Source organism: Corvus kubaryi, unplaced genomic scaffold, assembly GCF_017639235.1.
Source record: "Corvus kubaryi isolate FWS band 111438036 unplaced genomic scaffold, C.kubaryi_AGA036_p1.0 37292, whole genome shotgun sequence".
NCBI classification, from domain to species: Eukaryota; Metazoa; Chordata; class Aves; order Passeriformes; family Corvidae; genus Corvus; species Corvus kubaryi.
The window spans coordinates 1,485,073-1,502,128 of NW_024581091.1; the positions used below are offsets into that span (position 1 = coordinate 1,485,073).

At 44.1% G+C, this 17,056-nt stretch overlaps 1 protein-coding gene across 4 annotated transcripts in view; it reads right to left on the reverse strand.

The window, feature by feature from the left end:
• ANKRD17 (ankyrin repeat domain 17) overlaps positions 1 to 14,246 on the reverse strand; it is a 54,094-nt gene extending 39,848 nt beyond the window's left edge. For 2 of the 4 annotated variants that reach the window (XM_042026948.1, XM_042026947.1), the window contains exon 1: positions 14,184 to 14,246. In XM_042026948.1, coding sequence (XP_041882882.1) covers positions 14,184 to 14,216 — 33 coding nt within the window. In that variant the 5' untranslated portion in view covers positions 14,217 to 14,246. The remainder of the gene's footprint in view (positions 1 to 14,183) is intronic. The other 2 variants (XM_042026950.1, XM_042026949.1) reach the window with 1 other exon arrangement.
• Positions 14,247 to 17,056: the final 2,810 nt, after the last annotated feature.

Consider the following 17,056-nt stretch of genomic DNA (forward strand, 5'->3'; position numbering starts at 1 on the left):
CTGAACACAACTTAGAATCTGCTACATTTTTAACTTGGCGTTTGGGCCTTTGGTGTTTGACACCCAGAGGGTGCCAAACGGCTCCTATGAGGACCAGAGCAAAGCCTTGACCAAGAACCTTAAGGACAAGGAACAGCCAGTGGCTATTGCCAAGGTAGCAAAGTGCACCCCCTAAAATAAATCTTACCAGACACTCCTTTTGGATCAGTTCTTTGTGAGTCACCTACTGCCAATTAGCAAGCACCGTAACAGTTGATTTTTCCCAGCTCCAGAATTTTTGGAGAGCAGCAGAACGTTTTAAAAGACAACATTATATTTAGAAAGAAATATCAACTCTGTTAGGTGTTGCAAAGCCATCTTCAGACCAAAAACACAACTGTGACCAGGTCAGTTAATAACCTACTATGCTAACTTCAGCCCCACTTCCCTGCTTAAAGAGCAAGGAGTTTCAGATTCTTTCCTTACTCAGCTAAAAATGATTCCCTTACAGTGAGCAATTTTAATCCTGATTTCCATAAGGAACTCCTAATGCCTGACCTACAGCCACACTGCTTTGCCTGGTGCTCCAGCAACTCCTGTCCAAGACAATCTCGGCTTTCTCTCCAGAACAATTTCAGCTCTCACACCTCCAAGACACAGCACCAAAAAACAATTAATCTATCTATCTACACTTCATATATTACTGAGCATTTCTTGACAGCATATTTTCCACTGTTCACTTCAGGAATGCACTTGAAGTGTGTTTCACACAGAAATAGCAAGGTTTATATTATTACCTTGCAAGCGGAACACACAAGAGGAAATAATCCCCCATTCCCAGTGCAAGAACAAAGTCCAGCTCTGACTAATAACTAGCTAAATTCACTTTGCAAGACACTGCTAGGTCTTTTTCATGCCTTGCATCTAACCATTTGATGCACAGCACGGGATTCGTGAGGCAAGACTGAATCAAAACAAAGCAATGATGATTTACAAACTGGGCCAAGTATTTCAAGCACCATTTTTTCACTCTGGGGTCCGAAACACAACATTTAAATAGGCAACCCCAAACCTCTGCAAATCACAAGGTGTAATACCCCATACTACAGCAAGAACTTCATGTCTGCTCTCCCTCACCCTGCTACCTTTTAGCCTTCAGAATATCACTTCTGATGCTTTCAAAATACATGAGCCCATCTCAGCTTCAGGACTGCTTACTGGGAAAAATACTCTGATTTGAAACACCAAGACAGAGAAATTAACTTACACGTCTTCAAGCACAACAGTGGGAATGGATTTTGACTTTCGCAAACTAACTATTGAGGCAAAGTATAGGGTTCTGCCTTTTCCCCTACATGTTTTCAGGTGGAACTACCACTTAGTAACACAGGTTTCAAGGCATTTTAAGATGCAGATCTTCACAGCATTAATAATGCACTACAGAAAGAATTCCATCCAAGGCTTTACTGAAGCCAAGTCTCCAGCAGTGCCTGTCATTTCTGTGGGTCAAACCCTCACCACCACCCCATGTGGATGACATAGCCTGAAGCGAAAGTGATGGTTTCCTGGCTCCTTACACAAGACACCATTTTCTTTAAAGATCAGCTCCCTGGTCACTGCAAGGGAAAGCAGACATGGAAACCAAGTGCAGCAGACGATCAAGTGCCCACTCCATTTCAGCCTTGCAGATTTTGTGCGTTTTCCTCAAATCTTTTTTCTAAGAGGAACAAGCTGTGTGATTCTCACTTGCCCTACCCTGCTACTACAGCAGTACTGTCACCACAGACACCGTCTGACAGCACCACCTCTTCCCTGCACAGTGAGGATTGCTCCCACTTATCTGGGATACACAATCAGATCCTTTGTCTTCCCAACACACACTGACCCTCCCCAAACCAAAATGCCTCGTTCAGCACAAATCTGAAGTCCGGCAGCTGGAACATCTTAACAGTATCTTCTTTCATTTTATTCCTTTAACTGTACACTCCATTTCTCTTGCTGCTCCTACAAAAACTATAAGGGGGAGAGGAGGACGGAGGCGAGAGGAGTAACGTGCTGGTGAAATGGCATAACACGGTCCCCACGACTGGAACCCGCCAAGTCTCTGCTGCAGGGACACCTGCATTAGGACTGCAGTGTGCTTCTGATGACGAGACAGGTGCTGAGGTATTCACAGGAAAATTCCCTCCTCTCCTCCGCACGCTGCATTCCCAGCAGCATACACAGCGATAAAAACAGACAGGCAGGCGTGCTGAAAGCTGTAGCTATAAGAAGGTTGTGAAACTACAAGGAATAATACTCTTTTTCCATTTCAAACCCTTATTCCAAGCACTTGGCATACTTCCACATGAAGCAAATTCATGCATTAACTGGTCTTCAGCTGCAACCGTTCATGCGAGAAAAATTTCATGCCAGTGTAAAAATAACAACACCTCGTCTCACTATCATTTTAAGTTCCCTGCCCCAATTTCACATTTATGTGGGGGGAAAAATGCACTTTTTAGTCTCAAACATGAATAACAAGATGTAAACATCACAATAAAAAATACATTGAAACACATACTCATGCCTCTGAAAGCTGAGCTTCAGACAACACTGTTACATCAACGATATAAAACTGCCACATTTTCAATCCCTTAACACAAATTTGCACCTTCACTCTCCTCCCAACCCTCCCTCAACATGAACTTTTGATAGAAACCCCTTCTTCTGGAGTAGGCTTGGAAAGAACTGAAGACAGAAGCAAAGCTTTGACAGTGTATGAATAACTCATATATATCACCGGAGATGGGGTGGTCCACATCAGAGCCACAGACAAACAGCAACACCTGTAATAAAAGTTCCTCCCATGCTGTTGCAGAACCAAAATGGAAACCAACCCCTGCAAAATACCCCTGACAACTGAGGGATACTCAAGGGACAGCTTGAGCCTATGCAGTTTTTGCCATCCTCAGCAAGTCACCTGTCAAGTCTTCCCCACTGTTATGTCTATTTAGCAGAGACAAAGTAAAGGGAGCACATAACCACGAAGAAGGAGATGGTGCCACTCGGTTTCCCAGAATCACCCTCTTCCCTTGTCACCAAAATCCCCAAATGTCACACCGGAACAACTGCAGCCCCCTAAGACTTTCCCTCAAGTACCTGAGGTAAGCATCACATAAGCTACTTAACAAATTACTTACAGGGCCACTCGAACCAGAGCCGCCTCACCACAGCCATGAAAAGCTTAAAGGGGTTACGTTCCCTCTGACCTCCCAGACTGTGCCACGGGCTCGGTAACAAGAGCTACAGAAATGGCATTTTAGAGTTTTCCTGAAGGACAGCTCAAGGACTCTAAACCTCCTTGGATAAGCATATCCCAAGGACCATCACCACAGACTCAGACAGATCCTTAAACATGACATGGCCAGCTTCGATGGATTCAGTAGTGAGAAGTAAGGAATGCAAAGCACACAAGTAGTACGGAACAACGTAGTTCTGCGGTAGTTGCTATATTAAGTCATTTCAACTTGGTCAGTTCAATAAGTAGAAACTGGGAAGCACATTAAGCGTGACCATGATCTTAACAGAAGATTTTAGCCATCCACCTGAAACACACCTCATTCGCAGCACCACCAGCATCTCCAGACAGCGTGTGCACCGCTGAGAAATGACTGAGGAGTCCTGCTGTGCACTGTTACATCCTGTTCCTCACTGCCCTACTTTCAAGGGACTAATTATTCTCTTAAGCCTTGTTTAAGGAAGGTGAGCTCCCAAGAAAGAGAAAATCCTTCTCTAACAGTTGGTCACGTTCCTTTTCCACCGGACTCACCTTTTGTCTTGACTGTCCAAGGATAGATTTGACTAATTCTCAACACAAGACACTTCTAAGCATGCAATGAAGCACACCTTGCTACACTGACAGATCCACACTGACTGACTTAGATCCTTGAAGCATCTTCCTTTAAAATGACACCTAAGGAAAAGGTGAAGACCTAAAAGAAACCCCAAACCCCTAAGCTGTTAAAAACACAAATGCATAGTTTCAGTGCTATCTCTACAAGAGCCAAGGTTGAAATCCCAAAGATAATAAATTATCTTTATCAGTGATTAACTTCAGGGGGCTTTTCTACACATTTGTTGCCTGCAGAGTCTTCAAGGAGAAGTACCTTGAGCTTTCTTCTCACAGCTCAATAAGCAGTCATTTCTGTCACTCAGACTTTGCTGCAACAGACCAAGACCCTTCACTAATCCTTTGAGAAGGAAGTTTAGAGTAGCTTTGCACAACTAAAGGTGGACCAACTTCTCACAAATACTTTTTCCGGAATATTTTCCCCTATTCCGTTTCCCCGGCCTCATGCACTGTGTCCAAGTTTCAGCTCAGAACTGCGCACACCCATCCATTTCCAGCTGAAACAAGTTGTTTTTCTAAGGACTGTAGCTCAGCACAGCTGAACAATGGAAACACGACATCTGAACTTGTAAGTGGACAAAGCCAGCAGCAATAAAGCTCTGGGCAGACTCAGCTGTGGAGCCTTGCCTTCACCCAGATTTCCTAACAGCAGAGCTGAAGTGTGTCCATGCAGGAGCAGCTCTCTCCCATCTGAGCACATGATTATTTCTTGCAGTGCAGCCAGCCCTCGGATCAAAGCAGCTCGTCTAGAGTCCATGCCAAGCAAGCTGCTGAACTTAGCAACCATGCAGATCCAGAGGAAAAGAGGACAGGCATTTATAGCTCATCATGTCAGTCACAGGCAAGACCACCCTCCCACCCCTCAATCAGAATCATCTATATCCACCCAAAATAAATTTCCCAAAATGAAACCTCTGCATGGTGTGTTTTCCCTGACAGAGCATGCTCCATTTTTAAGGTTAAAGAGAGACAAACCACAGACTTTTCCAGTTTTCAACAAGAAATGCTCTAAATTTTTACACTGAATGTGCCAGAAAGCATTTCTCAGCCAGCACAAACGTTCAGCAACCAGCCTAGTCAGCTTGGCTGCATTCCTCCTGCTTCCCCAAGTGACTACAGCAGTGGTACAATTCCCATAAGGAGCTTACTCCTGGTTCCTAACTGTTGTCAGATGACTTATTTCTGTCTGTTTCCCAATTCTGATCATAAAGTCAAACTCATCCTCAAAACAGAGGGCAGCTCACATGCTGTTACACCACAAAGCTTCCAAACAGAAGACAGACCTCCATTCCATGGAAATTTGATATGCAGATAAGCTATCAAGTCAACAGTATTTCGCTTCAACAATATCAGAAGGCAAGTAAGTAATCCATGTTTGTCCACATATTTTTGTCCCCATGTGCAGATACTTAGATATACAAATTGGTCAGATCACAGGACAAAAGAAACAACAGGAGCAGAAATAAAGGATTCAGTAGCTCATATGACGAAGTTATTCTGATTCCTAATGCCCTCTCTTCTGGACTCCAACACTGTGTCTTCCCATCTCTAAGAAACTCCCTGCCCTCCCCAAACCTTCCAAGGCAATAGCTCTGTTTTCTCCTAGGAGGAGGCCCTCCTGACAGCACTTGCAGAAACCCACCACCAGCACCCACCGGACAGGACCAGCTGTCCTCGGCCCTGCAGCAATGAAGAATACCAGGCCCTCCTGTTGTGGGGAAAAAGAGCCCACACCACCACGGTTCTGTGAAAGCATGATCAACCTTTCTGAATCCAACACACACTTAAAAGACTCTGCACCACACCAATTTACTATTCAAATTGGATCTGGGGTGCACACAGACCTGATGCTTTGGAGAATTCCCCTTCCCAACCACAAAGCTGTCCAGTTACCAGCAAAACTAAGAAAAAACAATTTCCCTGCTTCAGGGACAAGCAAATTTTACTTCTGTAGTAGCATTTTGAACATTTTCTCATGCCCAAAAACCACCTGGAGAGCTTTCTTTACAACAGCTGAGGCTGTCACCCAACACTGTGGTGTCTCAAAGCTTTAACAACCCCTGTACAACATCAGGCTAACATCAAGCACAAAGCAAAGACACACACACTTTTTTTTAGGCACTGCAAGGATGATGTACCAACCCCAGGGCAACAAAATGGCATTCTGTAGTAGGAGCACAGTGGGTTGATGAAGCGCGGGAAACGAACTGCGGCAAAAAATGCTGTCACACAACACACTCCTGAGCCCTGTCTGTCCCCTCCACAGCAGCAGACTGTCTCCTGGCCTGTGCTCAGAGAAAGGAAGATCGACTTAGGACGAAAAGACATCTCAGTGGCAGACATCCATCTCTCCCAGCACTGCAAGGAAGAAAAGCTCTTCTCCTCCCACTCCAGTCTGCCTGTTTTGCCCACTATGTATAACCCACAAGACCTCTCTTGTGTTCCTCTCCAACAAGACAATGCTGGGGATTAAAAGCCTTCAAAAAAGAATACTGAAAGCACACCTAAGCAGCATATTTCTTCCTCCTTGTTCCTGTGAAAAGGAAATCCTCTTAGATTCTGACTTCTGATCACTCTTGCACACACTCTGCCATGTGCATTTCAGGCAGCAGGTCCACAGTCACCCGTAGGACACACAAATTTATTCAATCATTCACTACAGCCACTGAGCATAAAATGCAGTGAGCAAGTGGCCTAAACTGCACAGCACCAGTTGGGTTTCAAACAGAAATAGTTTTAAGCTGCCCACATGTTTTCTTACACAAATTTGGCAGGCAATCTTTCCCTTCTGTGAGTGGTTTTGGTCGGCTGCTCTTCACAACAGCAAGTAAGTGCTCTGCACTGAAGGATGAGGCAGCAGAAGGGAAGGAGGACATGTGGAGGAGGGACAGGATGAACACACAAACAGCTACTCTGTTCCAGTCCAGCTCAGAATTCCCTTTGGCATGAATGAAACACTGACGTGTGCATGGGCTTCTTCACAGCAATACAGCATCTACTGGTGAGCAGATACGTGTAAAAAAAAAAAAAAAAAAAATTAAAAAAAAAAAGAAAAGAAAAAGAAAGAGGAATGCAAGAACAAATTTTTTCATCAAGCAATGCCACGTGTAGCTTGGCTTAGTCAGAGCTTTCCCTTCCCATCATCAAAGCAATTAAGAGCACGAGTTCACTGAAAGGACACCCTAAGAGAGGATTCCATCCCTCTCTGCACGGTCTTAAGGCAAAACAGAATTCCAAGGCCTGAAAAAGCCAAAGAAGTGTGCTTTCTTTGCCCCACAACTCATCTTTCTTGACATCACGAGGTAGCTCCTTTACTCAAGCCATGCTACACTGAGTGAGTGATGGACAGAAGATGTCGACGCTAATGCACATCAGAAACAAGAAATATAATACAACATCGTAGAAATTATTGTTACTGGAAGGACAGAGTTTGCAAACATTTCTCTAATAAGCAAAAAAGACATTGCAGACATGTATTTTGACTCCAGCCTCCCCAAAGTCTAGGTGAAATTGTCAAACCTTTTAGTATATTAAGGTTTAGCTACCATTTCCCTCACCTTTACTTCCCAAGCCAGGAAACAGCAAAGACACAAGCAAAGCTGCTACTGGCCTGAAATTCACCATCACAGCAGAACCTGGACACTCAAGAATGGCTACTTAAGCGAAGTGTTTTAAGTGAATATCAGGGAAAAGGGTTCATCCCAAAAAATCAAACCCTACGTAAGAGTCAATTTACGGGAAACTACAGAAATCCCTTTTTTCTTCCTGTGCAGATGACTTTTATCAGAACTTGCTTTTATCCTGCCTCCAGAAGTTCTGCAGCCCACATCCAATTTAACCTATCAGGATCGGAAAGCTTCTTAGAGGACATCTACATTTCTTCATGTAATTATCTTGCTAAAATAATTACTGATATTAAAAATTGCTGATATCTGTCATCGTGAAGTATAACCAAGTCCAAGTATTACGTAGAGACATTTAATAATGTTAACCAAAAATAGTTTGGGAGGATATGACTAGTTAGGTCCAGAGCTTTGAAATAACTTCGAGTTATTCCATTATTTAATTCATTGGTATTTATTCCTGTTGTATAAAGTTAAATGAAGAAACAGTTGTGCCACTGTCCCAAACCACCAACCACACTTACGCACACAAAAACGGAGCCCAACAAAGGAGTGAAATGAACCAGCCGAATCGTAACGCAGATTTCCTCTCCTTTTTTGGCATTTACAAGGGAAGTATTTTTTTCACTGAAGGAACCAGTATGGCCTAGTTCACCAATCTTCTCTTACGATGAGAAGTGAAAGGATAAAGCAGGAGACAGTTGGATTCCGTATCTGATTAGAATTCCTATTGTTACTGCCTAGGGAACCGAGCACAGAAGGAATTATTTCTAATAATTTCAACTCATTTGGTTAAAATTCTGACAAGCTTGACAGTCCCTGAATTCCTCCTTCAATACAAACTACTGTTAGGCATACCTAATAAATGAGTTACAATTTTTTTTGCTCTATTTGGCACACCCAACTGAAAGCTGCAGCATATTGAAAGGATTTGAACAGATTTTAACATATGGTAAGTGAACAGACTTGTGAAGGTAGTTAAAGCAAGGCACAAGTATGACTAAATCCAAATATATCTATTTTTCCCCATCTTATCAAAAAGAGGTTCTATTTCAAAAAAATAAATCAGTGTTTAAGGGCAAAGACAGCAAGTTTAAGTGGAGTCCTTCCTTTTCAGTGTTTGCTTCCCAAGTTAGATATAAACATCATGTGCCAATTTCCTTCCAATCACCGCCACAATTTTCATTTCTACTCTCTCCCCTTAGTGCTTCTGATCACATCTGTTCCATGAAGATATTTAATCTTACTTATTCCATATTTACATGGTCATAAAGTGACAGAGAACCACTATTTATACCAGCCAGTTCCCCGGATTTCCTTCTTGCGGGATTCTGATGCCAAGGCAGTGCAACAGGTTGTTTGGAGTGTGGGTTTCAGCTTTAGAGCTTGTGACTTCCTATCAGTCAACACAGCCAGCAAATTCCAGCAAGGCAAAGATCTGAAGAGATTTCAAGCCCATGCAGAAAAAAAGTAACAAGCACCTTGGCCATGGAAACAACCTCTTTACACATTTCTATGAACATTTAAAGACAGGATGTATGAAGGGGTAGGAAAAAAAAAATCTAAATAAATCCACCTGTCTGAAATTCCCTCACTGGTTTTGATTAAGTACTCAATTTGAGCCAAGAGTTTAAAAGATGAAGAGCCTGGGTCCAAAGAGACCTTTGCTGATGAAGTGATCCCACCTGCTAGTCAAGTCCTTGGCTAAGACTTCCCAGTCAGTAAGACCTTCACTGGCAGACCCAACTGCTGAATGATACTGACCTTTTAAACACAGTTACCCAGTATGAAGTTAGTTACTTAAGAGGTTCCTCACACAATAATTGCATTTTCATATTACTGTTACTGAAAAAGATAAAGCAATAAAGCATAAATAACACGAATGGTTTCGAATTATACCATTAAGTCTGTAACCTCTTCCTGCAAGTCAAGAAGAAACAGCTTAAGACTCAGAGAAATTCCATCTACCAGATTTTCTGTCCCATTTGTCACACAAAGGAACCCAGAACCAGCTCCCTACTCCACACAACAGTTTTACCGAATCACCTGGAAGGAGGAAAGTAACAGAAATCCAAGATAGGATTTGCTTTCCTAGGAAGATTCAACACATGCTTGTTCCAAGCTCTTTGCCTCATGTCCCAGGAAACATAGGCAGAGGAGGCAGTAGGAGGCAGAGAGCAATTCCAAGGGAAGTGGAATCACCTTCCCATGGTTCGTTTGAAAGCATTAGACAATGAAGGAGCCCTTGGGAACCACCAAAACTTCACCGCAAGGAAGTTTTCTCCTGGTGCCGTGTGGGTGTCTCGGTGCTGCGTTGTTTGTGGGGGCATTGCTGCTTCTCCTCCTCATACTATAACCTTGGACGCAGGAACATCAGCTTCCAATATTCATCTCCTGGGGCTGGGACTAGATGTGGCCTAGACTTAGTAATGGGGCCTCAACAAAAGGGATACTACAGCAGGGCTCCAACTTATTTGAAAATAATGCAGAGAGAGGCTGTCCCGAAACCTACGAACAACTGCAACAACTCAGATGGGTTTTGAGCTGGACTTCAGTGGGGAGTGAGACTTCAACGGGACCCTGTGGGTCCCTTCCAACTCAGGATATTCTGTGACTGAAATCACCAGGAAATACTGGAGCACATTAGTAGCCAACACCAACTTCACACGGGCAAACTCTTTTTAAAACCAGGAAAACAGGTAAAAAGTAAACCAGACAAGATTACTAAGAGAAACTGTAAGAAAGAAAACAGGGAAAGGATTAGTCTGTTTGAGAGCTGGAACGTGGGAAAGCTACTAATGCCCAAACACTGCAATATAATGCTGATTTTAATCTTCAGACCAAGAGACTACAATGTTTATAAATATTAAAAGACTTGGCCTGTTAAAGAAAAGAAAAATTGCATTGCAGAGGCCTCCCTGATCTCTGAACATGCACTGTAGATACAACTCCACTATTCAATGTTTGCTCTCCCTTCCACCAGTGTTTCATGGAGCACCTGTGTGCTCAAGCAGGGCAGTGTCTACTCTGTGGAAGTCTTGTGGTCACCACCTTAACTATGCTCTCCTGCCCTCACTGTGGCTCAGCTAGACAATTTAAGGCATAACACCCGATCCTTTCATATTACCTCACCTCTTAGCTACACCACTGGCAGCTACAAAGCAACCAAGGTAGGATCATGGACATTATCAAATTATCCCCATTACTCCAGTACAAAATCAAATTAAAAAATCCCTTCTGCAGTCAGGAAATACTCCCACAATCACAGTAACAAACCAAGTTTTTCTCACAGTGATTTTGAGTTTCATTTCAAGGTAGGTGGAAGATATCCACTTTAAGCTACAAAGCCGAAGGACGTAAAAGCACTTGCTAAGGACATAAAGCAAGCGCCACACGTGGGCCTGCGCTAGACTCCAGTCTGTCTCCCTAAAGCCAAGCACAAACGAGCTTTCAAAGAACCTGAAGGTCAGAGCACGCGGCTGCTGCTCTTGAAAAACCTCAAATCAACACAGGGAATATAAATTTACCCCTCCACTGTGATAAGCTTCCTAAGTGGATTTCTGAGCTACGAGTTCAGCACACAACACAGACCACATCCTCATCTGTCAGGACAGAACTTACCTCCTATTCTCTGACCCGACAGAGTGATTATCTTGACTAACTCAAGCATCAGAAACACAACTACAGGTTTACACCTACTTTGAACACCATACTAAGGTCTCCTGTAACATAGTAACTCCTTCACTGGCACACACAAGCCAAAACCTGGAAGCTTAAACCAACAAAAAAAGCCTTGCGTCAGTGAAGTCACACATCAACAAATAAGTATGGTCAAGATACAGGAGCAAAAGAACCAAATGAACAGAAGCTAACTGCAGTTAACGCCACAGTGCCAAAATTTTATTCACCTGTATTCCCACACAAAGCTTTCAATGCCAGACCAGAGTCAAGTGACAGAGCCAAGACAATGCTCATCTTCAGCTGAAAGTAGCAAAGCCAGCTACAGTTCTCCACCAAGTGCACCTTCTTTGAAGGTGGCCTAAGCACAGGGCAGCCAAGATGCTATGTGAAATCCTCTGGGCTGATAGCCATGTCTGCCTCCAGCTGCATTAAATTTGCTGAAGACTTATTTTTGTTTTATCATTCAGAAGTGATTTTGGCCCCAGAAGCACCCCTTGCAGTAAGGGGCCTCTAACACCGTCTGAACCTCGGTCTCTTTGGTAACTCAACATAACTAGCACACTACAGAAAAAACCTTTTTTTCTTGCTTTAAATTATAACCAACTTAGAGGGAAAAAATTCTTGAAGATTTTATGAAGAGGCAAGGTTAAATACTAAGCAGTACCAAGTAAGTTCAAAACAACAGAGATGACAGATCCTTGCCCAAGCAAGAACAGTTCTCTCCATCTTCACACTGCTGTCTTTGAATGAGCATCAGAAACTGCTCCATGGGAGAAAAAGAGCCCTGAAATGGGAAAATAACACACACACTGTAAACAGACTGCCCAAAGTTACAACAGAAACAAGTCTGGAAGGAACTATAAACTGTACTTCTGGACACGTCCTGGAACGCAAGAGAATTACACGGCTTCTGGTGATGTGCTAAGAAATGATGAACAGATTGCACTGCTACCAGAGTACCTGAGACATTCATGAACTGACTCAGCCACAGTCCACACATATCTAAAGCCAGACAAGCCATGCCTGATTCCTGAGGATGTCTTTTACCTGGATCCAGCTGGTGTTGAGAACAGGAAGCGAATGTGTGACAAAATTATCAAAAGAAAAACCACCACATCCCACCGAGAAGCAAGATGTAACTGCTCAGTTCATGCAACAACTCCAAAATTCTGTTATACTGATAAAATTAACTTCCCAACTGCCCTTCCAAACTGGACTATTGATAAGCACCACATACCTTATTAATTTGACATATTATGCAGCTGCATATGGCAACTGTGGTTAAAATAAAGAACAAAAAAAAGAAAAAGCTTTCAGTATGCAATGATGCAAGTGAAGCACTGAAATATTTGTTTGATGGCACAAAGCCCAGTTCACTATTGCTCTTCCTACCTTCCCACACAAACTCAGCCACACACACAGATACTGGTGAGAATGTCTTGCTCATACATCTGTGCCAGTTTATTCAGCACAAAGTGAACAGCTGAGTTAATATTCTGGATGTAATTATGTTAAACAGTTCTGAAGTCCACAAAGAAGTTAATACCAAGGATTCCTATCGATCAAAAATTTTAGGGCAACCTACATGTGGCTGCTGTGGGAAAAAGCCTACAGAACAAGCATCAGTGGAAACACTATTTTGTCGGAATTCTGACAGCAGCTAATAAGGATGCAGCTTCTTGTTACAATAAAGAATGCATGCAAATATTTTGACAAGTCATCTGGCAGCGAAATCATGTTTTTGCTTGCAAAACCTGAAAAACCACAGGAACAAGAAAAGGTATTTCATAGAATCATAGAATGGTTTGGAAGCTCATCTTGTTCCACTCCCCTGCGATGGGCAGGGACACCTTCCACTAGCCCAGGTTGCTGCAAACCCCATCCAACCTGGCCTTGGACAGTTTCAGGGATCCAGGGACGGCCACAGCTTCTCTGGGCAACCTGTGCCAGGGAACATTTCCTTGAACTACTATAGCAAATATAAGCTGTAATAGAGACCCATTTCACTCTATGATTTCTAGGCTGGCCTCTCCATTTGGCTGAAAGGGCACTTCCAGCTTACCCTCACAGGAAGGGATGTAATTTATTTCGTAAGAAATTACTGCTGCAGAGGGAGATCTACTGTAGAGGAAGCAAGAACAGGCTACATTTAGACAATTGGAAATGCAGTAAGAGAAATTACATACTGCAAAAAAAAGTGCCTCTCTGCTCTGCTGAGACCCCACCTCGAGTCTTGCCTCCAGCTCTGGAGTCCCCAGTACATGAAAGACATGGAGCTGTTGGAGCAAGTCCAGAGGAGGTCACCAAGGTGATCAGAGGGATGGAGCCTCTTTGCTATGAAGAAAGGCTGAGAGAATTGGGATTGTTCAGTTCAGGGAAAAAAAAGGCTTCAGGGTGACCCATTTGCGGCCTTCCAGCAACTGAAGGGAACTTGCAGGAAAAACGAGGAGAGACTACTTACAAGAGTGTGTAGTGACAGGACGAGTGGGAATGGATTCAAATTGATTGAGAGTACGTTTAGATATTAGGAAGAAATCCTTCCCTGTGAGGGTGGGGAGGCCCTGGCACAGGTTGCCCAGAGAAGCTGTGGCTGCCCCTGGATCCCTGGAAGTGTCCAAGGCCAGGTTGGACGGGGCTTGCAGCAACCTGGGACAGTGGAAGGTGTCCCTGCCCATGGCACAGGGCTGGAATAAGATGATCTTCAGGGTCCCTTCCAACCCAAGCCATTCTGTGATTCCACGATTCTATGAAACGGAAACACTGGCACAAATAAAGAGTAAAAGAGAGTTAGTTATGGCAGGCAGTGGCTGAAATCTCCGATAATGTGACCGCAATGTCACCGCCGGGGGTGCGTGTTCCGGACCCCTCTCGGCGCGGGGGGAACGCCGGTGCCCGGCCCCGTTCGCCCGGGCCCCACCGAGCGCCGCAGCCCCAACGGCCGGGGCCGGGGGGCGGCCCCAAGGCCCCCCGCGATCCCCCGGCCCCCTTTGTTTGTGCCCCGGCCGTACCTCCAGGATGTCCTCCAGCACGTACGCCTCCATCGCGGCCGCCCGCGCCCCGCCTCACCGCGCCGCCGCCATGCCCCGCCGCCCCCTCCCTCACGGCCGGGCCCCCCCCGCCGCCGGCACGGGAACAGGAAATGGACCGTTCCACCCCGTGCGCGCCCGGCGCCTACCACCCGCGTGCGGGGGGGGGGCTGCGCACCGCGCCGCGCCGCTCCCCAACGCCCATCCTGCGCCCCTCCGCCAGTATCTCACGGCTGGAAAAACAGAATAAAAAACGTAAAAAACCCGAGCAGAACCAGCTCATTTTTACGTGTCCCATAGATCATTTCACCTCCTTCCCTGCCGTGAACTCGCAGAAACCCCAGCCCTCAGATTAGGCAGATCCGTGCCATGCCACATTTGTTTCTGTGCTATGACCTGTCTTCCCATTACACCAAAACCTCCTGAACCTCTTTCAAGTGTTGCTCCATCAGCTGCCGTGTTTCCAACTGCCCTCATCCCTTCCTCCTCCACCCAGCTCCAGAGTGGCAGGAATTCCAGAAACAGGCTATATGACACCAATAGAAAAAGGTACTGACCTCATGCAGCAAGGTCTCCACAACGTAGCTTTGAGAAACATCATTATCTACCCACCTAGGTGAGTATTCACTTCTTACCAACACACTTCTCTGCTTAACCCAAAACATCAAATGGACCAAAAGATGATATCTTACATATTCCATAACCCTAGGTAACAAGGATACCAATTCTGCACGCAGCAGGTCAAAATCACCGAGCAATCATATCTGCAGCTCTCAACTCATTTTCCAGTTCAAAACATGCAGCATAATAAACCTTGTCAACCCCACAAAAATCTCCTCTCTCATGATGTCGTTTTAGCAGAGCACAAAGGAGTCCAATGGCCAAAGGAATTAAACCCACATTTTTACTTGAAGAAACATTCAGAGTAATCACTTACTTTAATCAATCCTATCTTTTCCCAAAAAATACTCTAATGGTTAAAAACACGCACTTAAGAGCAAGAATAGTCTTACCTGGATTTAGAAAGCTGGCCAGACTGGCAAGTAACATCACAAAGAGAAATTCCAGTTGATCGGTATAAATTTTCGGCATAGCTACATTCTTCCATTTAAAAATGTTATTTAACCTCCACAAATGGGAATTATGTCCTACTCACCTATTACATTTTACACAAACTCAACACCTGCCCAGGCTGCCCATACTATTTTTCCACTTTAGGGAACACCCCAGATTTTACACTGTTTTACAAGAATTAATTCAAGGAAGAACCACAGAACAATATTCCATGGTTCCTCTGGAGTCATGCTTTTAGGATGGCATTTCCACCATCCCCAGCAGCCCCTTGCAACTGTTCTCATGTACATGAAATCCAGCAATAATGCACAAACAGTAGCCCAGTACAAAGCTGTCCCTGACAGCTTGAAGGATTTCTTTGTGTATATATAAAAAAAAAGAAAAACCAGCCACCACCTCCCACATAACACTCATGTCTCAAAAGACAAGTTATTCAGTCTTCTGAGCCTCAGAAAGAATTAACAGATACCTTATATCACACCAAAAAAACGGGAAAAAAAAGCTTAAAACACACAACTTAGCACTGAGCTAGAGATACTTCACATGACACCACTGAAAACATTTTCAAATGGAAAGACAGCATTACACAGGAACAAAAGCAGCTGTCTGCTCCACACAGGGGAAACTGAACAGCATCATCTCCTCCAGCTCTACAAAACAAGCCCAAGATTTTCAGGAGAAGAAGGAACACAGTTACCTTCAGAGCTGAACCATTTCCTGTTCCGCTTGGGAAACTACGGAGTCCTGCCTGCAACAGCATCACTTCATTTACAAAACCCTAAGCCAAAGAGTAATTCAGAGCTTCCCTTATACCAAGAGCGAGGCAAGGACTCGGGTTCTACATGTGAGCCCTGAGGGCAAGTGGAGAACCGTCCTGGCACAGAAAGCAAGTCACCCTCAACATCTGTTTGAGGGCAACAAACAAAACATTCCAAATTTCACACTCAGAACCTCAATACCCAACCCCTCCTCCTCTCCCCTGGCCCACCTTAATCTGCAGTTCTCTGGTGCTGGCTTAGAAAGAAGCATTTGTTTGCCAAATGAGATATCACACTTTTTTTTGTACCTCAAAAATATTTACAGTATGGAATACCAAACTCCAAAAAGCCCACCCCTAACTCCTTATGTTTTACTGAAGATCTCACAGTGGTGTAAAGTAAAGGCTTTAACGCATGCTTCCATTCTGTTCCTGACAAATAAAGAAAGAAATAAAGAAGAACTTTCTAGGGGAAAACCAAAACAAGATTTAGACCCTTGTGATTAATTTCTTCTGTATTTCTACTGTGTGATTTTGGTTTTTACACACAGGTCAGGAAATACATCTTTAATTCTGCACAGGTAAACACAAACCCATTTCTTCCTTGCTTTCAAGTCCAGCTCCAGGAATTACTTGAACCGTTTGATTAGAAAAGATAAGACACATTATCTCTTCGAAACATCTCTCAGTTTTCAAGTTAGCTACTTGAAAGCTAACCATCTTTATTTAGCGTTATGCTGAAGGGCACGATCCACTCAGTGCCCTCATTTATTACCATCAGCCTTTTCTCCTGATCAAGAGGTACCCTGAAACCACGCAGCTGTCTGAGCTGCGTCCATCATGTCCCTTACACTCTGTGAGCCTGAAACACACAAAACCCTTCTGTTCTCCACGCAGAAGGTGGGAGAGAGAACACCTGAAGTGCAGCTTGATGAGACAGTCTTAAAAATGGGGAACAAAGTCCTGTTTCAAGCCACATGAAGCGTGTTAAGCCAAGCTAGGAATGGGTACAAATCAAGGCTGG